The sequence below is a fragment of the Fusarium coffeatum genome (genome assembly GCF_003316985.1).
Source record: "Fusarium coffeatum strain FIESC_28 chromosome Unknown BRIP53273_contig_118, whole genome shotgun sequence".
Lineage (NCBI taxonomy): Eukaryota > Fungi > Ascomycota > Sordariomycetes > Hypocreales > Nectriaceae > Fusarium > Fusarium coffeatum.
The window spans coordinates 19,148-42,727 of NW_022157911.1; the positions used below are offsets into that span (position 1 = coordinate 19,148).

General features: G+C 49.7%; 8 protein-coding genes across 8 annotated transcripts; 4 read left to right on the plus strand and 4 right to left on the minus strand.

Moving 5' to 3' along the window:
• Positions 1-492: 492 nt before the first annotated feature.
• On the minus strand, positions 493-2,815 carry FIESC28_05490 (uncharacterized protein; the record flags this gene model as incomplete). Its single annotated transcript, XM_031159635.1, has 8 exons — positions 493-1,010; positions 1,088-1,242; positions 1,291-1,336; positions 1,385-1,619; positions 1,664-2,050; positions 2,101-2,205; positions 2,514-2,588; positions 2,780-2,815. The coding sequence occupies 8 exons, from the start codon at positions 2,813-2,815 to the stop codon at positions 493-495; spliced, it is 1,557 nt and encodes a 518-aa protein (XP_031016277.1).
• Positions 2,816-4,555: 1,740 nt separating this feature from the next.
• On the minus strand, positions 4,556-5,592 carry FIESC28_05491 (uncharacterized protein; the record flags this gene model as incomplete). Its single annotated transcript, XM_031159636.1, has 2 exons — positions 4,556-5,172; positions 5,229-5,592. The coding sequence occupies 2 exons, from the start codon at positions 5,590-5,592 to the stop codon at positions 4,556-4,558; spliced, it is 981 nt and encodes a 326-aa protein (XP_031016278.1).
• Positions 5,593-6,158: 566 nt separating this feature from the next.
• On the plus strand, positions 6,159-7,085 carry FIESC28_05492 (uncharacterized protein; the record flags this gene model as incomplete). The annotated part of the gene is made up of 1 exon (XM_031159637.1): positions 6,159-7,085. One exon carries the CDS (start codon positions 6,159-6,161, stop codon positions 7,083-7,085), a length of 927 nt encoding a protein of 308 aa, XP_031016279.1.
• A 3,356-nt stretch (positions 7,086-10,441) lies between these two features.
• On the plus strand, positions 10,442-12,802 carry FIESC28_05493 (uncharacterized protein; the record flags this gene model as incomplete). The annotated part of the gene is made up of 3 exons (XM_031159638.1): positions 10,442-11,150; positions 11,251-12,024; positions 12,081-12,802. 3 exons carry the CDS (start codon positions 10,442-10,444, stop codon positions 12,800-12,802), a joined length of 2,205 nt encoding a protein of 734 aa, XP_031016280.1.
• Positions 12,803-13,952: 1,150 nt separating this feature from the next.
• Positions 13,953-14,528, minus strand: FIESC28_05494 (uncharacterized protein; the record flags this gene model as incomplete). The annotated part of the gene is made up of 1 exon (XM_031159639.1): positions 13,953-14,528. One exon carries the CDS (start codon positions 14,526-14,528, stop codon positions 13,953-13,955), a length of 576 nt encoding a protein of 191 aa, XP_031016281.1.
• Positions 14,529-14,975: 447 nt separating this feature from the next.
• Positions 14,976-16,412, plus strand: FIESC28_05495 (uncharacterized protein; the record flags this gene model as incomplete). The annotated part of the gene is made up of 2 exons (XM_031159640.1): positions 14,976-15,582; positions 15,634-16,412. The coding sequence occupies 2 exons, from the start codon at positions 14,976-14,978 to the stop codon at positions 16,410-16,412; spliced, it is 1,386 nt and encodes a 461-aa protein (XP_031016282.1).
• Positions 16,413-16,647: 235 nt separating this feature from the next.
• On the minus strand, positions 16,648-19,322 carry FIESC28_05496 (mini-chromosome maintenance complex protein 7; the record flags this gene model as incomplete). The annotated part of the gene is made up of 5 exons (XM_031159641.1): positions 16,648-16,728; positions 16,798-18,715; positions 18,765-18,898; positions 18,951-19,207; positions 19,274-19,322. 5 exons carry the CDS (start codon positions 19,320-19,322, stop codon positions 16,648-16,650), a joined length of 2,439 nt encoding a protein of 812 aa, XP_031016283.1.
• A 541-nt stretch (positions 19,323-19,863) lies between these two features.
• On the plus strand, positions 19,864-23,552 carry FIESC28_05497 (uncharacterized protein; the record flags this gene model as incomplete). The annotated part of the gene is made up of 2 exons (XM_031159642.1): positions 19,864-19,980; positions 20,040-23,552. The coding sequence occupies 2 exons, from the start codon at positions 19,864-19,866 to the stop codon at positions 23,550-23,552; spliced, it is 3,630 nt and encodes a 1,209-aa protein (XP_031016284.1).
• Between the last annotated feature and the right edge of the window lie 28 nt (positions 23,553-23,580).

Sequence of the window (23,580 nt, forward strand, 5' to 3'; positions counted from 1 at the left end):
TATGCCCATCTGCCCGACGCCAAAGTATCCCTAGTTGTTCTTCGTATCACCATCTTATATCCCGCTAAGTCTCAAAATTCCCGGGTCCATAGAGCGCCGTTGCACCTTATCCCAGGTTCAACGAAACTCCTAATTGTTTTTCTGCCCATTGCTGCTTCGTGTATCATAAACTTTCAAAAGAGGAATAGAATGCCAAAATCGTTAATCGTTGGTGTTCGGGCGGGAGCTGCATATGATGTTGGCGCGATGTGAATCCTGCTAGATAATCAGCCAACTAGTACTGAGGGTAAAGGCAGTGATGAGAAGTTTCCTACAACGAATGGCTGACCGACTGTTCCTGAGATCAGGTGTCAGCGCATCAGGGTGCTCGTTGATGTGGTGATACATTCGGATGCAATACTTGTGTCCGCGTAGTGACTCGACCATATGTGTACTGTCAGTGTGTAGAGTAAACTATCATATACGAGTCGGGGAAATTGTCAAGTCTCTCGGTCAGATCTGTGGGTTGTCTACCGTTAATCCGTGAGGAAAGCTCAAGTCGCTGTTAGCACCATTGATGCCCCATGGGCCGTCGAGGTTCAATTCCTGTTCTTCACCAAGGCCGCTAGCCTCCATGACTTCACACATATGCGTTTGTTGCTTCGTTTCCCGGCTAGTGTGTGGAAGGTCCTGCTGTCGGTTGATAGAAGAGAACGGCAGTGGTGAGAAAGTTGTGTTCAGGACCCCTTGACCATAGGAACTCAGGAAAGACCGGTCGGTCGAGAAAAGAGGGTTCGTTCCAGACATGCCGATGAATTGGCTGTTTGTCCCCTGGGCTAGCTCTCCAGGGTGTGGTGTAGCATAATCCTCCTCCTTCAACTGAAAACCATAGTTTGCTGCTGGACGCAAATGGTCTGGGCCTGCGTCTCGAAATTGACTGTAGCTTGTAGGCAGAAATGGGAGTCTTGATGAAGCATTGTAGATTGTAGCGTCTTTCATTGCATACGAGGCTTCGGCGTGGCTGAAAGATCCTAAATTTGTGTAAGCGCACATGGGATACATAACACTTTTGCATAGACTACAAGTTCTGGTCGTCGAGTTAACATACCTGGGGGGAAAGGCTCAGGTCGGACTGTGCTAGGTGTCGCCCTGGCTTGAGGGTGGCGAGATGCCAAATCTCTGGCATGCGGCGTCGGGGATACAAGGTTCGAGTGATGGAAACTATTCATGTTGCGGGCTCCGTGTTTATTGCGAGGCTCTAATCTGGTTTTCATGTCAATGGCAATATCCATAAGCTCTTTGAAGTATTACCTGTGATCGCCATGGCTCAAGGAACGTGGAGGTTCACTGATAGAAGCTATACAGAGAGTTAGCAGGAATCACTTTTCCTCCATGAGAGACCTACTTGTTCGAGTAACATCGTTACGGAATATGTCTTTGATTTCTCTGGCTTCTTTTGGTGGAATGGATATTTCGAGCTCCTCCTGAGGATCCTGTTCTTTCTTGAAGCCCATCCTCTTTCCAACGTTAGACTTTTGTCCACGGGCATTTCTTCGCCGCTGTTTCGGAACGTTTCCAGATATTTCAGCAAGAGGTGTTGACTTCTTTCGCTTCGGCTTCTGGACCTTTCTCGGTGGTGTCTGATGAAGTTAGCATGTGAAATTCTGTGTTTAATTGCACGCACCGGTTCTTCCTGGCCAGGAGCAGGGGATGAGGTATCGTCGTAGACATCCTTCGTCCTTTCCACCTCGAACTTGGAGCTCATTATAACCTGGGTAGGCTCGATGCATTCAGATACCTTCTTCATTTTATCGATGACGGACTTGGGCTTCTTTTGGTTTCGAGCTCTCCTCGTGATATCGTCGGCAAGATCCATCTTTCCCATCCCAGGCCACACTTGGCCTTTCAATGACATTGAGTCGTTCCCCAGAACGAATTCATCCTGAACAATGTAATTTGGTTCTGGGTCGAGGAATCCTGGGAAAAGTGGGAAATCATCCATGAATTCATCCCCTTCGAGCTTGATAGCGGGACTCATCGACATCTCATGTTTGATCTTCCGCTTGCTTAGCTACAGATTGTCAGTACTAGTCTCTTCGAAGGTTGGCGAAACAGTATGACCTTGTCTGGAGGTACAGATTGGTGTTCCCGATTGCGTCTGACACGAGCTTCCTCCTTCAACTGCTTCACTCTCATTCGCTCAACTAGAAGTCCCTCAATGCCGTTCTGGGAATACTAGTCCTCGTAACGTTGAAGTTTTACCGCAGCGGTAATGTCTTGATGAGCCTTGAGCTTCGTCTGAGTCTCATGATGAAGGTGGCCTTTGGAGGCAATATGCGTAAGCAGGTGTGATACGTCTGAGAATCGGGGGGTCTCGGGACAAACGAAACAAGATAGTGGAATTTGTCGACTGATAGACGTTGCCGAGTCATTTCCTGACAGCGTTGGGGGTGCCATGACCTGAAACCCGAGTGCACCGGTTAGCAACTTCTGGATCAGCAAAGACTGGGGGTTTGGTTTCGTTAAGTATGTACTGTAACAAACTTTCGAGTTGCGTGGCCGATGGCAAGCTTGTCGTTCTTCTCTCGCCACAGACGAACAGGAAAGGGCTGATAAGCAAGTCAAGTGGGATGACAGTGGGTAGGTAGGAGGTAAATGGTAAGTCCAAAGAACCAAGTCCGAGGTAGACGCACAGTTGGGATCAAAAAGAGCAGGTTGTGTGCAGGTAAATATGAGTCTCAGAGTAGAAGAAGTGAGGGAGTCCAACACATGGAATCATTGTGAAATGGAAGGTACCTACCGAGCCAGATTTCTTATGCTTCTTGCCTCGCCCCATGGCTGCTTTCCCTTGGAACTGTTGGTAGGTCTTTCCTCCTACCTGCTTGTTTACTGTCAAAGCTGTCCCAGAATATGTATCGTGAGAAACAACCAAGTGACAAGCAGGCAGCGATTGAAGTTGGTAGCCGAGATGTTGGCTACAGGAAGCCTCGATCGTTTTATGGTCCAATTCTTAGAGAAGCTCACAAGTTGCTCATATCTTCCACGTCGGTGGGTTTAGAACCAATTTGCTGCTTGAGACTTTCGATATAGATCCTGGACAAAGCGCAGTCTGCTATGACCTTCGACTGCAGACACAGTGCTGCTTCACAGTCGGGTCCAGTGTCGTTAATTGGATATCCTGAGACTTCAGGCGTGAGACTGGTCCCTGTAGGAAGTGGCTTGAAATATCCCGGATACCTAGGTAGCTACAACAATGATCTAGACAAATCAAGGTCAGCACTGTATTCAGATAAATCTTCCTGGGTCTTGCCTATTTCTTTTTCCAGACTCTCCGCTCATGACACAGTGGGTATGCTAGAATGACCATGATGGCGCTTGCCCGGATTGTAGAGAAAGGGTTCGAGCTAACTTACCACGGAAATGAGAGCTCCTGACCGTGATAGTTGAAGGACGACAAATCCCTCGAATGTGTCCCATCAATGGAAGGCACCATGCATGCGACGATGCAGTCCAATACAGTCTGACGTTGTATTGCAGGAATCTCCGCCAAGAACTAGAAGGGAGCTGGTAGAAGGAGCAGCTGCTCGGGTTGTTCTGAGATGATAGCCTCGGAACGCGCAGAGGCGAAGGGGACGGGAGTTTCAGATGAAGGAAAGACCAGAAGTCTGGGGTAAATTTAAATAATGAGGGGGAAGGAGGGGTTGTTCGCCAGGCCCAGCGTCCGGAAGGAAGAGCCAGCAGAATCAGGCAGGCACCACCAACAACCTCAGAGGCTTCAAGGCAGCACACTTTGGCAGGTGCGTTTCTTGAATATCGACACCAATTGCTTTATATCGATACGAAACGACCAATACATATACCGAGAGAGTGAATAAGTCAGTAGATGCTTTGGTGCAACTTGATATGAAAGTGGAGGAAGGTGGACAGTGTGTCTTCCTTACCTAGAAGTGGTCGGTGATTGTGGAAAAGAGATGACGAGATAACACTCAGCAATCATTACAGCATCGACACCCTCCGCACGTCAGTATATGACAAGAAAATCACCTACTTACCTTGGTGCCTAATAGATACCTATGCACGGATGCTGAGTTGTTTGTCTTTACAAAAAAGAAGTTGCCTCTCTACATATATTGGTAGGTCCTAAGTATCCTCACGCAGAAAACTTGTGAAGGAAAGGGGGCGCCGTATGAAATGCTTTTATGGTACACTGGGAGATTCGATACATCGTCTCAAGGTTCATTTAAAGTGACTGGGCATCAAGAATTTATGTCAGGATGGCATTAATTGACTATGGTGGAACAACCTGACGAGTGTTCCGAACTTGTCGTTGCGTAGTATTAAAAGATATCATGCGTACCTCACTAACATATGATATGAATGTCTGAAGGACTTCACGGGACGAACACCACGGGGTAACAAGCGATGTCCCTGAAAAAACCAACAGTTCCTCTTCCCTCAACCATATACACATGCTATCACTGAACAATGTCGTAAGCATGTGCTAAGAATGGCCAGAGGGGTGGTGGCTAGCACCAGTGCATAAAGCTAAAAGACATATTATATGGAAATGTAGCAATCAACCGATAAGTCTTTTTGTTATGGTCTTTGGCATACAGTACACTGGATCGACTGCCTCGAGATCCGGATAACCCAGAAGGCTCAGGCCGCACAGCCCGAACTGGGTATGCCAAACATCGACCATATTACCAGGCCGATCAGAGATTCCGCCCATCTCAGTGTCTTGACATTTCAAAATGAAGGTGGCCAACGCATCGCGGTCAATCCAGTGGGTGCGCTCGATTATAGCAAGACTACTCAACACCCACCAGCTGTAGCAAACGTCTTCGTCTTTTTCAGGGCGACCGTTAAGACCGCCGCAAGGAACTTGTCTCTCGCTCAACCATCGGCCGAGTTTCTCTTTGTCCACAAGATCCAGGCGATCGACAATTGCAAGCGCTGCGACACAGGTGAAAATTTGGCCTGAATGCGACTCCGCACCGGGACCAGTTCCATAGCCGCCGTCAAAATTGGCGCAAGCAGTGATGTGAGAGACGGCCTTATCAACATCAACTAGAGACATGAGGCCGAGCAGGGAGAGAGCATTGAAAGCGCCGTATAGAAAGCGAGTATCTTCCTCGCCCCATTCATCTCCAGCAAATGTGCCATTCTCCCGGTTTTGCAGCCCTGCGATGACTATATCTAGTCAGTTGGTGCATCGGAAGCACTGCGGGTCCTTCAAAAACACCTACACTTGCCAACCTGGTTTTTGCCCTTGCCTTTGGTTTCCAACTGGTCGAAAGCATCCGTCATGGCGAGAATCTGCACAGCACTTACTGTGGAGAGCATGTGAGCGTCATGACCTGGTGCAGCACCAAATCCACCGTTTTCATGCTGACAAGAGAGGATGAAATCGATAACATCTTGTCGTGGGAGAGCATCTGGTCGGCGAAGCAAGTAGAGAGCATTTAGTCCCCAGTACAGGCCATTGAGTCGCAAGTGCTCGGTGAGCCAGTAGTCTAGCTCATCTTTCCTCGTATCCAAGCTCTGGATGTACTTCACATGGGCATCAACAATAAGCTTGGGCGTTTCGTGGTCTGTTCCGGCTTGTGTCATGTTGTCGGAGAATGTATGAATTTGATGAGAGAGTCTCGGTTGATGTAGAGATTTTCTGACTAGCGGGTCTTTACGTAAGCGATTAATTGTTGCCTGGCCAGGCCAACTCGATTACCTACCTACCCTTGAGCAACGCAATTGAACTTGTAAACATTTCGTTTCAGTAATTACTGATGCTGTAGTGGCTTTTGAAGAGTCCTTTGACAATATGATTTTGACTAGTATAACCTTTATTCTCTTCATTGCATGATGATTGTATCTTGCTGTTCAGCATTGTCAATTATCATAGGCATTTTTATCGAGGCCTCTCTTGCAATCACTCAAATAGATGAACGTTGTAGGGATCAGTACAGTATATTAAGAAAAGTATCGCCTTTAATAGGTTGATAAGTTGGAAGAATATATAGCTGGAGGTTCATATCAACGACTGCCTGGATATCAACGTGGAATCTTAGTGTGGGACACCCCACAGCACGTAGGACTTCACTCGTCGCCTTTTCAACATCACCAACTCGTTGCAGGAGAGAGAAAGTGCGCGAATCAAGACGTCCGGCACAATCGGAAAGATGCATAGAGAATTTTTCACCACCAACGATGGCTGCAAGATTGCCTTCCAAACGTCTATACCACTGGTCGATGCAGTGGAAGCTGAGCCCAAGAGATGTGTAGTGCTCATGCATGGCTTCAGCGGTTCCAGCGACTACTTCGTCCGCAACTTTACGACTTTAAGCGACAACCTCTGGGTTATAGCTCCTGATATGCGTGGCCATGGAGATTCTGACCGAACCCGTGGAGGTTACCATGTTGCTCGCTTGGCAGTTGATCTCGCCGAGCTCGTCGCTCATATCCGCAAGTCGACACCCAACATTAGCCTCGTCCCCATTGGATGTTCTATTGGTGCTGCCGTTCTATGGACATACATCGAATTGTTTGGATGTAACGATTTTGCTGGGTTTGTCTTCGTTGATCAAGCACCCCTACAAGATCGGTCGGCGTTTGATGGATGGGATGAATCCAAATCCCACACAGGATGCCATGACGAAAAGACGCTGCTCTCAGCGCAACATGCCTGGATTCACGATACCAAGGCGGCACATTTAGACCTAACAATAGGTTGCCTAGGCTACCGACATGCCCCGAGAGGAGAGGATAGGGTTTCGGCAGAGCAACTGGTGAAGGATGAATCGTTCTTCACAGAGATCAGTGCCCGATGCGATCAAAGCTGGTTGGCGCGCCTGCTCGCGGACCATACTCGCTTCGACCATCGAGAGGCGATAGAAACAATCACAGTTCCCACACTGGTTATGGCTGGTCGACGATCAAGCTGCTTCCCACTCGAAGGAATGCTGGAGACTGTGAAGCGGATCGAAACCTCGAGGCCAGGGCTTGCAAGGTCGTCGATATTCGAATCCGGACATTGGCTATTTTACGAAGAACCAGAAAGGTTCGATAGGGAAATCATCGAATTTGTCAACAACTTATGTTCGGCATGAGAACAGGAAGCATCAACGATCGATGCTACAGATAGATTAATATGTACTGAATAGTTATGACGTACATCTTCTGCGTGCAGGCCCCGATATGATCAATTATTGTGAGTAATTGTGTTCAAGAAGCTTTCCCGCCAGAGCATGGAAGGTCTCTTCAATATTTACAGACCAATCTTTCAGGTGAATGGATAGCAGCGGAGTAAGACCACTCTGAAAGCCATCTCGATCTTGGGCCTCGGATAAGGCTGAGGATGATATCATTAGCAACACATGAGACGAAGATTGATCCATTGCACTACGTTTCATATTAACACGTAAGTTCCCTTATGTTCCTGAATGGCAGGGGGGTCCCTACATGGGTTAGGTGCTTGTTATATCTTGGCTACGCTCTATGTCCGGAAGCAACCGGTCGATGGCCAGCGCTCTCAGCGTGAATTGGTTGGAATATATCGGATCATTAACAACAACGTAATAGGTACCTAAAAGCAAGCGTAAGCATGTGTCATGAGTTTGAACACATGCAGTTTATATCCATTGCTGTAAATGAAGTGGATTGATTGTGTGAGGCCTCATATTACACCGAGAACCTTAATCATTCATCTCCATTGATAATGCTCCATCAGGTTCATCTCGTGAAAGACGTCGGCTACACGCGCTTAATACCTTGGCGGTTGTGTATACATGGTTGTATCTGGAGGTACAGATGTTCATAACAGGCTGTATAACTTGTCGAATATAATGGGAAGGCTTCTTTTCTGATTGAGGCGTTGCTTCGACAACAGCACTTTATTACCTTCGTAGTTGGATACAGAAGTAGCTGCTTAGGTACTACCAGCCCGGTACTAACCTATCAATGATGAATTAAGAAAGACGCCAGAGCTACCTAGGTACCTGAGTATGTACTGTAGACTTGTCCCTAATGTAGCCTACTACAGGTCTAATCTAAACGCCACTTATGTCGCTCATACAGGCACAGAGTTTAACCCGGAAGTGAGATCCATGATATTAAACTGGGCTATAAGCTGTGTTACAATGTTCTGGATATCTCACTTATACCTCCGGTAGGTAGTATAAACTAGATGAGTGTGAATAGACCCTAGACTACAAATATTATTCCGTTCGAGACTCGACCGTCTAGTATCAAGTAGATGAAAGATACATGGTTTCTCTCAGCTCGGTTTCATATCGAGGTTGCATCCATAAATAAAGATATTCCGTCCCTTGCTGTTTCTTGGCTTTTAGGCGCATCTAGACCCTCCATGCTGTCAGGTACTTGAGATCCTGGCCACAACCCAAGTTGCCCAACCTTTTCCATGGCTGAAAGAGACGAAATTGGAGAAACGAATCAAACTTTGTAGGCATTGAAGATGGAATCCATAGTAACCTCTAGGTTGACGCCCAATTCGTTACAGCGGGGTAGAAGGGCCTCAACGTTCCCTATCTTCTGCTTAGAACCTATAAGATGTCATCTGCATCCACAGTTGCTAGCCTTTGACTGTGTTAATTATTGTTGGGTTGATGACCCCTCAGAATTATTACCATGTGTGGTAGGCGGTCATAGAGTTGGATTTCTTTTTCTTCTTCTTTTTTTCTTGTGCGGTAGCTCGTTTCAGCCTCGTAAGGATGCACGACACTACCTACTATCTTAGTACCCTAGCATGGAGGTAATTAATGTAAGCACACGTATGGATGTATGGACGCAATCAGGACGCGCAACGCCTGATCTAATAGGATTTGATATCACTGGTTGGCTCTTGGACTAATGAGGTGTCGTCTAGCCAGTAACATTAGCATGAAAGTCTCTCATCTCATATTGTACCCGTCCATACCACTAGGTAACATCCATCATCCATTCATCCATCAAAGACTGGGCTAGATGAATTACCTGTATTGGACCCATTCCCCACTAAACATGAAGTGTGCCTGTGCCTGTGCCTGTGCCTGTGCCTGTGCCTGGATCAGTACATAAGTAGGTACCTGTCTATACGTTTTTGGTGATTGATAAATGCCACCCATCGCTAGCCCGTAGGTAGTACCTGGGACCTTCACTGCCGAACTTCCCTTTTAGATTGATCCCCTAGTATAATAAATGTCCCGTCGCCAAGGCTTCGTCTTTGTTCGTCCCTTGCTCCTGGTCTTTTGTGCAACGTTCCACATCCTGTCCCTTGCTTCTTTTGGATCTTTCAAGGCCTTGGACATTATCAGCTGCCTCTGACCTGAACAGTAATTAGGTCAGGTAGGTAGGTAGCGCTCTAGTCTAGCTGTGAATAAAGGCGTCTGCATGTGCGGGCAGTCCAGTATAATCGGGAAGCGGTCAGCAGCATGGACAGCTCACTGCTATCCAGTCAATTGGAACAACTCTCGGGGCCACCGACTGCTGTGTACCCGGCTTTGATTTGCTCTCCTCCCTTGAGGGCTTGGTTTCGGATATTTTGGCACATATCACCGGCATTACTGTACATACATACATGCATTAGTGCCCACTTGATTGATATTATTATCATCATCGTACCTAGGTCCATGGAGGGGATGGTGGATGCTCGTCAACACTGGACAGCTGGAGCACCACACCGCACAGCTCAGTGCTGTAGGTACAGCGCACAGCGGAGACAGTTAGGTCCAGGTCCCGTCAGGTACCTAACTTAAAGGGCAGCCGATTCGAGGCCACGAGACTTTCCCTCCATCAGGTATTTTTCCAAGATTGAGGAGTTGACTTTCACCTTCATTTCTCTCTTCAACTCTATTATTCTTTCATTCTGCTCTACTATATCGCCTGGATCTGACCCGGTTTCCCTAACCTCATGGATGCTTAGGGAATGCCCCTGACCTAGCCCAACGCCCAGTCACTTCCACCTAGGTACAATCAAATACCAGGCAGCCAGTAGTACTGTACCAATCTCAATACCAACCTACACTACGAACAAAACGTCAACGCGCACGCCCACCTGTTCTATTGCTCCAGCCGGTGACCGATTGTCATATGTATCAAATTTCCCACTCCATTCCTTGCTAGAACATTACCTGTAACTTCTTTCCCTCCTTCTCTCTCTCTGGCCTGCCCTTTCAGGCTGGATTTACCGTCACCTTCGACCCGCGACCCGCGACCCGCAACAAGATCGGCTCAAAGCATAACACAGCGTTCATCCATCCATCCATCAATCAACCCATCCATACCTGGCAGACCCCTGGCCCGCAGTTTGGACCCCCCTCCCGTTTCGCCCACCGTGGCAGTGGGAGCTTGCGAAGCAGGGCCCGCGTCTACATACAGTACAGTGCCACTGCGTCTGCGCCTGTGTCTGTGTCGGCCTTTGCCTCTGCGACTTCGACTGAGACTGCGCCGTGAATAGGCAGAATTCGAAATGGGTCGTAAGGCGGCACCACAGCCGCTGGCGCTTTCGTCTCAGTCTCAGTCTTCGACCCAGTCCCAAACACAAACACAAGTCCAAGCCCAGTCCGATTCTGACGCTGCTTTACGCAACAAAGACAGCCCGCTAACTGCTGAAACCGTTTCCCCGGCTGTATCGCCGGTCGAGTCCAAATCGCCCCGGTCTCCCCGCTCCTCTCCTTTCCATAGTCGATTCTCGCCCTTGAGAAACCAGGGCAGCAAGCAAAAACAAAAGAAATCATCAAACACAACTGCAGCATTGACGACTGTCCCCAGTCAAGGAGAACCGTCACTGTCATCGTCCGCGCCAGCGTCAGCGACTACACAACGACCCTCAACTTCCGCGGCGACCACCGGATGGAGTAACAGAGAAGAGCCCACTTCACGACCGCCCTTACGACATACACGCGAGGATCCCTCGACTTATCCTTCCATCTCATCTACTTTGGAAGAACGATTTCCTGATCCACCCGCGTCTGCTGGGACACCGTCGCCGTCCGAAGTACGGCAACAAGCCTTGAGCGAACCGAAAAAGAGCTCCAAGAACGGCTTCTTCCATTTCAACAAACAATCCAAGTCTTCCAGCCAATTCCAACCTCATGCCCACTACCGTAAGAAGACAGAGACCAGAGCTCAGGTAATGTCGAGGGGTAGTGACGGATCTAATCAAACAAGACACAGAGGTATGTGAACATGGAGCTAAGCCTGGCATTGGGACGAGCCCTCATGTTTTGGTTATCGCACAGAAACTTGGGTCTATGACCAACTGCTGACACCTCCCAGAGAAATCTGATCCCACATATCCCGAACATACACTCCATAAACCTACCTCCGCCGATCCCTTACGAAGCGACTTATCTGTATCATCTGCTGGTGACTACGAGGCCGCTTCACCCCAATCGTCAACAAGAAAAGGCAGGTCTAAACCTTTTGGCATTTTAAATCGCAGCCGGTCCAATCGCGACAAAGAAGACGCCAGCCCCGAGCTCAAACCTGTTACTTCTCCCCGACAAGGTAACGAGCCGGAACTACATCTTAATTCTGTACCGTACAAAGCCGGCAACCAAGCCAACGATCGATCGATTCGGGACATGATGAATTCCGCCGTCCGAAATCGATCCGAGGACCGCGCGCCGAGAGATACGTCTTCGACGAGAAAAGCGCAACGCGATAAAGAACCGAAGACTCAACCTTCCTCTCTGAACGAGAACGGAGGATCTTTCTTCAACGGTCTAAAGAGCTCGGGAACTCGCGCGGCTGGTATGCTGAGCGACCGCTTCTTCAAGGGTGGACGAGGTGGTCGCGAAGACAAGGAAGCTTTGGATGATGAACACTATCAGCTCAAGGTTATCAATCTACCACTTGTTGAGCAAACACGGTTGACACGAATTTCAAAGCGACTCGAGGACTCGAGAGATAAGACGGAATTTTGGATGCCGGCTTTTCCGTGGAGGGCAATTGATTACTTGAACTATAAAGGATGTGAGGTTGAGGGTCTTTATCGTGTTCCGGGTAGTGGCCCCCAGATTAAGAAGTGGCAGCGAAAGTTCGATGAGCGTAAGTCTTGACCACATCGTTACTGATCTTTTGAAACTCGTGCTGACCCAGAACAGAGTACGATGTCAATCTTTTTAACGAGCGCGACCTATACGATATCAACATCATTGGCTCGATGCTCAAAGCATGGCTACGAGAGCTTCCCGACGAGTTGTTCCCTAAAGCGGCGCAGGATCGAATTTCGAAAGAATGTGCAGGCTCAGAAGAAGTCCCCGAGCTTCTTGTCGAAGAACTCTCAAACCTCTCCCCTTTCAATTACTACTTGCTTTTTGCCATTACATGCCACCTCAGTCTTCTCTTGGCTCACTCGGACAAAAATAAGATGGATTTTAGGAACCTTTGCATCTGTTTTCAGCCATGTATGAAGATTGACGCATTTTGCTTCAAATTCTTGGTATGCGACTGGCGCGACTGCTGGCGAGGATGCAAGAACGAGGCCAAGTATATCGAGGAGGAATATGTGATTTTTGATCAGCCCCCACCAAGAGGTCTCGCTGAGCCAGCCAAGCCAAGACCCCAAGAAGAGTCAGAAGATGATCGGCAACAACTCTCCTCCTCTGGTAGCAGCAAAAAGTCAGACCGCCACAGTCCCGGCAATCAGAACTCAAAGCTGAAGAAGAAGCAGCTCCAGATATCCCCCTCGAGCGGAAGTGTCGCCTCGACCAACTCGTCTGCCCCAGCCACCTTGAATACCAATAATGACCACGATGTACAAAGACCCTCAACCGATATACGACCGCTATCACCCATCATGCCTCTATCGCCTCTCGGCTTCTGAGCTTGACATATGCGGATTACCCGTTGAGTGCCGCGGGCAAACATGCGTCCCTCAAGAACAGCGACTTGATCATTGACCGAAATACGATGAGGATCCTCACAGCGTCGTGCATACACTGGCCTGCGTTTCATTAGAAGCACAACCCACTGTTCTGCAGCACTCCTTCTCGAAACAGGCTGATGTCTTGATTCATGATCGAACTGACCACCATGATGGAGCACGTGGCTACGTGTACTCAGAAGCCAACTTACGACGTCATGCCCTTACGACTTTCGTCCTTCGCCCTCGTTGCACAATCTGGTTGCTCGAACGCTGGCGTTTCCATAGAGTGATCTGGCAGTTTGGCGATATGCAATTCACTCGAGCTTCCAAAAGAGCATGTCTGTCGATAACCGCCAAGCAAGTGAAGCCTTTTAACTTGCTTGCTTGCTTTCTTTCTTTTTTATAACTCTTTTCTCTATTTGTTGCTTGGTATACCCCATTGCATTTTGAGGAGAATATCATCACGGGGGTTGTGTTGTACCCAATCTCGGGGGAACAATTTTTGAAGTTTTAGCGTTTTTGTTCCTGTTGATTTAATTGATAAGCTGCATTATGTCACTTTGTTTGATTTGGTGGTGTGACTGGTTAACGATCAGCGCCGAGTTAAAAGGGGTTGGGAAGACAGGCGTCAGTGTGGTTGCGCAGGCTTGGATTGGGAAACGATGGTTTCTGCGAACAGCTCGCAGCGTAACTGAGAGCATTCAAATGGAACTAGTCTATAGTGACAAAACTGAAACACAAGTTGGCAGGATGGTGCCCAATTTCAGTCCTCAACTGCCTTATATCAGACACCTTCGCAAAAATGGCTGACAGCAAAACTCCAACAAATAGTGGCGTGCATTAACGACTCGCACGCGCAGCATTGCATCTTGGGGATGAGCATGCATTTCTGGTACAGATGAAACATAGCACGGGAGTCGAAAGGTTGTGATGGAAACGTTTCTAATCCTAAGCTGCACGTCTAAACCCTCCCAAATCCCGAGCTTTTCAGATGCCGATTTGAAACGCCAAAGTCCTGAACGCCGCTACATGCCCAACAGCAATAGTCCTGACCAGTGCCTGCGTAAAACTAGAGGCCCAATCCTTGTTTTTCCATAGCCGCTGATGCTTATTTTGCGATACCCTGGTTCTTGCGCATCATGCGCTCGTTGCGCTTGATCCTCTCCTTGCGCTCTCTTCGGCCGTCGCCACGGATGGAGGTGCCTTCTTTTCTCTTCCTCTCGGCCGCCATATCGACCTCGACAATAGGCCAGTCCTCGCCCTTCTTGTTGAGGGCCTGGTATCCCCACTTGCGCTGCCACTCGCCTGTCTGCTCGTCGAAGGCAAGGTTGCGACGCTGTTCCCGAGTCTTGGGCTTGATACCCTTCTTTGCAGCGAAGCGCTCCCACTTGGTAGGAGGCTTGGCCTCAGGAATGGGCTTCTCACGAGGAAGGCGGGTGCTTGGCGCGGGGAGCGTGAGCAGGACGCCCTCGGTGGTGGAGCTCAGAGGGCATGTGGTGAGAAATTGGTTGATGAGGGATTGAGCACCATCGCGGGCGAGCTCGGCGAGGGACTGCTCAAGATTTTCGCGGTCGAGGGTCACGGGGTTGGGATCTTCTGCGAGGAGATTGCCAAGGTCGAAAGTGTATGGTGTAGGCTTTTCTACTGCGACGGGCAGCTTGGGCTTAGAGCTTGGGAGCGACATTGTGATATTTGGTATAATGAGTCGAAATTGATTGTGTTGATGTTGATGTCGGTCGGTATTTATCGTCAGCTCGTAAGACGACTATCGGAGTTGTCGCAAATCAACTGTCTTGATGTTGCTGCTTGGGAACTTTTTTTCCAACGTCGTGCAAGACCATCTTTTTTCATTAGCGATAAGACATGTCGGATCAGTAGACAGCCGTTTTTCCGACAAACTACCCCGCTAACCAATCAGACGTCCCCACTGCTTCCAATCCCTGCACGCTTGGGGGCGTGTCGTTAATGCTCCGAGATTTTCGAGAGTGGCATTCAACTTCAGCTCACGACGGCCGCGAGACGAGCGTCCCAGAACCGGCTCAATTAGCGCCAATGCGACTATAGACGTCGTCTAAGTTACCGATATAAACGAAAGGCCCCCTTAGACGAGATCTGTGGGATGCTCTTAAGGATGATGGCTTCCGCCAACACTCTCCGATGCCTCATTAGGCCTACCATTCCTCGGGCTCCTCGAATCCAACCTGTTTTGCTCGCTCCATTCTCGACCACGAGCTCTGCATTGGCCGTATCAGCTCCCCCGCCCATTAAGAGCCGAAGAGATCTCCCTCAGAAGGTTAAGAAGTCATACAAGAAGCGTGCCAATGTGGCACCTGTCCGAAAACCTCAGCCTGGCGAGCGCAAGGCCTTCCGAAAGCGCATCCAGCTCAGCAACAACAGCGCACTACCCGTTCAAGGCCTCGAAACCCTGGACGCTACCAACATGACTGAGGACTCGAGCTCCGGAAAGGTGTTTGCTGTGCCTGATCAAGTGGTGGATCATCTCCGTGCCCTCGACGCTTTTAAGACAACACAGACATGGAATTTGTTCCGAAAACCCCATGTGCTGATGCGTAAGGAGACGGTGGAGTTGATGAAGAAGCTCGAGCTGTCGACCAAGGAGAAGAAGGCCCTAAAGTGTGTGTTAACAGGTAGCAAGCTATCTGGAAAGAGCATGGCCATGCTTCAGGCTATGTCTTACGCTCTTCTCAATAACTGGGTGGTCTTCCATATTCCTGAAGGTAGGTCTCTCCAGCCGTCATACAGGAAGGCAAGCTGACTGACCAACGCAGGCCAAGATCTAACCAACGGTAACACTGAGTACTCTCCTATTCCCGATACTGAGCCACCGCAGTTCTCTCAGCCCATTTACTGCCTCAAGGCGATACAGAGCCTTTACAGAGCCAACCGTGTCGTTCTTGAGAAACTCAACATTGAGCAAGACTGGTCCAAATTCACCAACCTCAAGAAGGGTGCTACCCTTGCCGACTTGGCCCTCAGCGCAAAGGAAGCTGAATACGCCTGGCCAACCCTCTTGGCCCTCTGGACAGAGCTGACTCTGCCCGGCCGACCCCCTGTGCTTTTTGCCCTCGATGGTCTTGCCCACATCAACAAGATCAGCGACTACCGAGACACTGCCTTCAACCAGGTCCATGCCCATGAGTTGACTCTGGTACGTCTCTTCGTCGATGCTTTATCCGGCAAGGCTCCCCTACCTAATGGTGGCGCCGTTATCGCCGCCACCTCTGAAAACAATACCCACCACCATCCATCACAAGAGCTTGTTCTGTCCCAGCTTGAGGCTGGCCAGGCCGGTCTCGAGATACCCAAGCCTGACCCTTATGAGCGCAAGTATGATGAACGTGTATACGAGGCTCTCAAGAACAGCTGGGTTCTCCGTCTGGAAGGTATTAGCAAGGATGAGGCCCGCTCTCTGATGGAGTATTGGGGCGCCAGTGGACTCTTCCGCCATGTGCTTAACTCAAGGACCGTCTCTGAAAAGTGGACGGTTGGAGGCCATGGCAATGTTGGTGAGATGGAGCGTGCGTCACTGATGCAAATGAGACTGTAAAATGTATTCTATAAATGTACAATATTGGTGTCTGAGTAGAAATCTATAAAGCATGCACAGCTCCTACGTCTTAGACAGATCATGCCATACGAGTTCACACTCAGGTTGCAGATGATTCGTAGTTCGTTACTAATCTCATTGTTCGGAGCAAGACTTGCAGGCTCTTGTCTACATCAATATGCCAAAAACGCCGGACCCGTACATAATATATGCCACGCCATTACATGCCGGATGCTCAAAAGTCCATGGCTTCCTCCTGGTTGTCAACCCGGTTGATGAATACCAGTCTGTTACCGCTGCTAGCAGTTTGCCAGACCTTGAGATCTCGTTAGCGACATATTCTGAGTGATGCAAGCGGTGCATGGAAAGATAGAAAAAAACTTACATCTAGATGGGCGTATGCCTCCAGGGCGTTAAGCCACTGATCTTCGGTGAAGCGGGCGAGGACCCGTTCCCTGACCTTTCTCATATCTAGCTCATCACGCAAGTCTTCATCGTCGGTAGCGTCATCAGGACGGCACTGGCCAGACTCAAGGATGTTCATGACCAGCCTGTAGATCCTATCGTTGGACGACTGGGCCTGTTGTCTATTATCGAGTTCGTTGTTGAGACTTTCTTTACTAGCCTCTACTAGTCGCAGGGCCTCGTCAACATCGTCTTGAACAACCTCATTACTGAATCGCAGTCGTGCCAGAGCTTGAGCTAGACGAACAACACCTAGAAGGGTACGAGGAGTGGTATGAGTGAATTGTTTGCCCTTCTTCTCGGCACGCTGCTGCTGGTCTCGCATGCGCACGTATGTCTTGATCATATACTCCGACACATTCTCGGGAACCACAGGTCGGTATGTTCTGGCTTGGGCAATGTATGATCGCACCTCGTGAGGACTGAAAATTACGTTGTCTGTGCCAATATCGGGGTGTCGGCTGTTCATGTGCACAAAAGCAACGTGCTTAGCAAGCTGCTCGTCTGTCTCACGCGTAGGGGTATCAAGAAGTAAGAAAAGAATGTCGAAACGGGACAGAAGTGCAGCGGGCAGATTGATGTTCTCAACCGGGGAGATGCGAGGGTTGTATCGTCCGTAGACAGGGTTAGCGGCAGCAAGAATGGAGGTACGGGCGTTCAAGGTAGTGGAGATCCCGGCCTTGGAGATAGAGATAGTTTGCTGTTCCATAACTTCGTGGATAGCGGTACGATCAGTCTCATCCATCTTATCAAATTCATCGATACAGCAGATTCCGTTATCGGCGAGGACAAGAGCACCACCCTCGAGGACCATCTCGTCAGTGACAGGATCTCGCATGACAGCCGCCGTCAGACCGACACCACTGCTTCCACGGCCTGATGTGTAAACACCACGAGGGGCGACCTTGGAGATGTATTTGAGGAGCTGAGACTTGGCCACACCAGGGTCACCCATCAGGCAGATGTTGATGTCACCACGGATCTTCATGCCGTCTCCCATCTCTTTAGTCACACCACCAATGAGAAGAAGCAGAAGGGCCTTCTTGACATCTACATGTCCAAAGATTTCGGGGGCAATTGACTTGGCGAGAAGCTCGTAAACCTGGCCGGTCTGACGGTATTTCTCAATACGGCGAACTAATGTGGGATCCACGATCATTTCGCTGTAGGCCTTCTTATGTTGAAGAACGTGGTGGGCTTCCAGGTAAGTGTCGGTAAGCAGACCGGCCTTCATGGCCTTGAAGCCCGTGTAAGGAGTAGGAAGGAAGATGCCCGAAATATCGACAACATCACCAGGGTTGATCTGTCTGACAAGCGTTCCGTGGCAGAAAACTGTAAGACTGCGAGGGATCTGACCGATAGGAACCTGTTCAGCCATTTCTTGAACCTTGACTTCCTGGAAAGGCAAGAACTTGGAAGCTCTTGAAGAGGGGTTGAGCTGACCCTTGGCCTGGTTTTGCTTGCAGTCTTCTGAAGGACACATATTGAGGGGACCATATTGCTTATCAGTGATAGGCTGAAAGATTTCGCAACCACATCTGTCGCAGGTGTATGCACTGACTTGCACAATGGGCTTGACATCAGAGACTCTGGTAGCGATTGCGCGAATGGTAATGAGGTGACCCAAGTGCTCACCACGCACTTGTCGCACTGCCAGTGCCTTTGAAGGCTGGCTTGAGGTGCCAGATCGAGGCTTGAAGACGAGAGTGTATCTGCGGGTGAGTTCTGCAGGGAACTTGTCATCAGCAGCAGTTGGGTCACGTTCAGCGGCTTCATCAAGCTCTCGGTTACGGGTTTGTCGTCGAGCCATCAACACGTCGAGAACATCATCCTTGAAGCTATTTGATGTTAATAGGATAGATTGGGGATCCGGTGATAAATACCCACGTTATGTCTGCGCTTGCTGGAGGCAGTACCTCGTCCACCGCTCTGGAAAAAATCTCAACATAGTGCTTTGTGTTCATCTCAATAGAATCCACAAGCCTCATGCTGTCTTCGTTGTCAAACGCTTGGCTCTCCCACTACGAACTGTCAGTGGGCTGTGGTAAGTAAGAGAATTTCGCCAACCCATACCGTCGCTAGATCATCGAGATCAATTGTCGCCTCGTCGATTGTTCGGTCGGAAAGTTGCTGCAGCATGTTCTTGTACTTGTATTGAGGAGCCCGGCGCTCCTTAGCTTGTTGACGTTGGTTTTCATCCTGACCATCCTCGTCCATAAAGTCATACTCGTCGTCCAGGTCATCCTCTCCGATGGTAATATTTCCCAGCGCAGTTGTAATTGTTTGCTCAGGCGATGTCTTGAATCCTGTCAAGAACTCCTGGAAGGCATCTGCATGGTTTATTAGCGCCTACAAGGGATGATTGAATCCAGTAAATAAATAAAGGATTTACTGACGTTGTTGCTTCTCGTAGCTGACAGGTGCCTTGAACTCGCGCAGCGCCATTTTTGACCAAGATATGAGGGAATGTCGAGTTCGGAAAGCGCTGTAAGTCGTCAAGTTTGTGTATTGAGGTGGGTATAATAGGTACAGAATACGGAGTACGGTACAGCGAGATGCGACAGCGATGCACAAATTGAGTGGGCTGGGGCCAGTCCCAACGCAGGGGGGCAACGGTGGTTGCAATGGACCTTCCTTCTAGTACGCGAACATCGATCGCGTCTTGACGCGTTGGGCTACGCACAGCCACATGCAGTTTTAATTGACACCAGCCACAGCGGTATCGCAGAAGTAAAATAGAGCACAGACCATAAAGCGGAAAGCTGGGGAAGGGCAGGTAAGGTTAGGCGATAGGTAAGTACGGATACCGTAGGTAGGTACGGCGAGGATCCCGAGCACGTGTAGATAGATACCTCGGCTGCGGGATGAGAAACGGAGTTGAGATCGGAATTCTTTCGGCACCCCCCCAGTTTCTTGCTATATCTCTCCAAGAAAGCTGGGACTTATTCATACCTAAGAGTCTAGGTAATCATCTGTACAGCTCATCATGCCCCCAAAAAGAAACGCGCAATCAGTATCCGGCGAGATCTCCCTAAGTCACCTTAAGAGCTGCTTGGTCAACCTCCCGTCGTCGCTGGTCTCATTACTAGTCAATGTCAACACTGTAAGGGATTGCCTTGTTTCTCAATCTGTCACCGCAATTAGCTGATATGCGACTCATAGCCGGCGCAAAATGTTATCGTCGAACTCAGCTACCGAGATGCCTCGTCAACCGGGTCAGGCTCGCAGCAGCGCTCCGTATTTGTAGGATGGACAGGAATGCCAAGCAAGAGAAGAACAGCTCCGCCTGCTACGCGCGATGGACTCAATGGCTCGAGGGTATCTCGCGATCAGGAGGTTCAGCTTGTTGAGCTCGATGCTACTTTAGCAAAGACCTTGGGACTGTCAGAAGGACAGAAGATCATGGCCACCATCCATCTCGATCCTCCGATGGCGCATACAATTAACATTGAACCTCTCACGCCAGAGGACTGGGAGATCATTGAGTTGCACGCGACTTTCCTCGAACTAAATCTCCTGTCCCAGATCCGAGCGTTGCCGAACCCCTCATACAAAGTCGGCGACAATCCTATTGCGCCCCACGCATTAACGCTGCACCTATCCCCGACCTCGACAGCGAATATCAAGGTCATCTCACTGGACCCTGCGCCTCCTGCAGACCTACCCTTTGCGAAGATATCCCCCGACGCCGAGGTGATTGTCGCACCAAAAACGAGGCAGAAGAGCTCACTCAACTCTGGCGATCATAGAAGTGTGGCCAGCACTTCCAAGTCCAAGAGAAGCGCGACAAGTACGGTGCGGCGTCGAAGCGCAAAGGAAGAGCGACGGTCGGCCATTTTCCTGCGCGGTCTCGATCGAACGTCATGCGAAGAATGGTTTGACGAAGGACCACTGCCGCAGGATTTTAGTGTATGGGTTGATCATGACCTTCTTTCTGGAGAAGCTTTGAAAGGAGTGAACTACGTTGCGGTCGATGTCATCAGACCAGCTGGACTGCAGCAACCTCTGCCAGAAGAAGGCGGTGTTCCCACTGGTATGACTGCAGCCACAAAGGTGATCGCACACCTCCGGTCATGGATCGACCCTCCTAATAGTCAGACGGTGGCTCTCTCATCTCCCCTCTGTGCGACTCTCGGCTGCACTGGTATGGTTGGCGGTATCGTAAAGCTCCAAGCTGCGCAGCAACAACTTTCCAAAGGGACAGTCCAAAGCATCAAGGTCTTCCCTTTCGCCACGAGTGCAAAGACGGTTGAAGGCCTTCGTTTTGGTGGAGAATCCAAAGCCGAGAAAGAAGAAGCTGCGAAACGATTTCGTCAGATTTACGATGGTTCTAGGGATACCGATGGGCTCCTCCAGGGCCCGGTAACAGACGGGTCTGTTATAGGCTTATACGACGGTCTTGAGGCTCCTCAGGGGTGGGAAGGTGGTATTGTCAAGTTCACTTACGGTGCAGACTTCCAGGAGAGCAAGGAGGCAACAAATTGGCTGCTTGGGCTCGATTCCAAATTGCCTATTGACTTTCAGCCACCCACAACTCGGCCATCCTGGATGTCTGAACCCGATGGCTTTGAGCGACAGCCGACTCACGACTCGCTCCTTGTCGGAATTGACTCTCTGCTGAGCAACTTACAGTCCAACCTGATGCACCTATCTTCAGTTCTTCTCACAGGAGGCATGGGTTCGGGGAAGTCTTCTATTGCTAAGCACTTGGCCCAAAAGCTTCGACAAGAATCATTGTTCCATACGCTTTATTATCCCTGTCGAAAACTTGTCAACGACGAGACGAGGATTTCGACGATAAAAGAAACACTCAATCGCTTGTTCGCCTCTGCCAGTTGGGGCGCACGGTTGAACGGGAAGGCTGTAGTCATCCTTGACGATCTGGATAAGCTTTGCCCTGTAGAGACAGAACTCCAGGTTGGAAACGATAATGGCAGGAGCAGGCAAGTGGGTGAGATTCTTTGCTCTATTGTGAGACAATATTGTACCCGGGACAGTGGCGTTGTGCTTTTGGCGACAGCTGAAGGCAAAGAGTCTATCAACGGAGTCGTGGTCAGTGGCCACGTAGTGCGCGAGATCGTAGAGCTCAAGGCACCTGATAAGGAGGCAAGGCGCCGAGTCATGGAGTCGATCGTTATGCAGGATGCCGTGACTGCCGATGAAGCCCAGGCACAGTTCAGTGATGGAAGCCGACCCCAAACTGCTGACAGCAGCATGACTGGAGGAGATAGTGGTGCGTGGATGGATGGTCACAGCCACACGAGCAAGGAGGATCGCCAAGCAAAGACAAGCGGCTTCGTTCTGGACCCGGATCTTGATTTCCTGGATATTTCAGGCTCTACCGACGGCTACATGCCTGGCGACATCAGCGTGCTGGTATCCCGTGCGCGAAACGAAGCTATTATTCGAGCCATTGCTGAATCACCGGACTCAACAGGTGCCATTCATTTGGCTCGTGCTGACTTCGACAAGGCTCTCAAGGGCTTTACTCCCGCCTCGTTGAGGAATGTGACGTTGCAGAGCTCATCGACGAGCTTCAAGTCCATCGGAGGTCTACAAGAAACGCGGCAGGTACTTCTGGAGACGCTACAATATCCTACCAAGTACGCACCAATCTTCGCCCAATGCCCTTTACGTCTCCGGTCGGGTCTTCTTCTTTATGGATATCCCGGTTGTGGTAAAACTCTTCTTGCCAGCGCGGTTGCCGGCGAGTGTGGTCTTAACTTTATCAGTGTCAAGGGTCCCGAGATTCTAAACAAGTATATTGGTGCCTCTGAAAAGAGTGTCCGAGACTTGTTTGACAGAGCTCAAGCTGCGAAGCCATGTGTGCTGTTTTTTGACGAGTTCGACTCCATTGCGCCCAAAAGAGGACATGACTCTACAGGCGTCACGGACCGCGTGGTTAACCAGCTTCTAACACAAATGGACGGTGCCGAAGGTCTATCAGGCGTCTATGTGCTGGCAGCCACGTCTCGACCTGATCTGATTGATCCCGCTTTACTTCGTCCTGGTCGACTAGACAAGTCTCTTCTGTGCGATATGCCTGCTTTGGAAGATCGAGTCGATATCATCAAAGCACTTTTCCAGAAGGTCAGACTCTCGGATGAATTGACTGATACTGACGGGCCCCTTACCGACATCGCTCGTCGAACCGAAGGATTCTCGGGTGCTGATCTACAGGCTCTTGTATCCAACGCTCAACTGGAGGCTATCCATGACGTCTTGGACGTAGACGGGCCTGCAATCACTTCGAAGCGAACCAACGGTACCAACGCCAAGTCCAACTCCACACCGAGCTTTGTGCAGTTCCGCTACGGAGATAAAGTTAAGCCACTTATGGAAGCCACTCCGAAGAGCAAGTCAGCTGCCCTCGTCGAGAATGCATCAATTCTCGCAAAGCTCGAGGAAATCAAGATAGCTCGCAAGAAGTCAAAGCAAGTACACGGCATTCCTGCAGGCAACGTTGATGCCAAAGCGCAAGCTAGCGAGCAGAGAGAGGTGGTCATTGAGTGGGATCATCTCATCAAGGCGCTGGATAACACAAGAGCGAGTATCAGTTCCGAGGAGAGGACGAGACTGCAGAGGATTTATACAGAGTTTGTCGTGGGCAGAAGTGGACAGATGAAGGATGGACAAGGAAGCATGGAGATTGGAGGAAGAAGCAGTTTGATGTAAGATACGCTTTTGGCACATGTCGAAGATT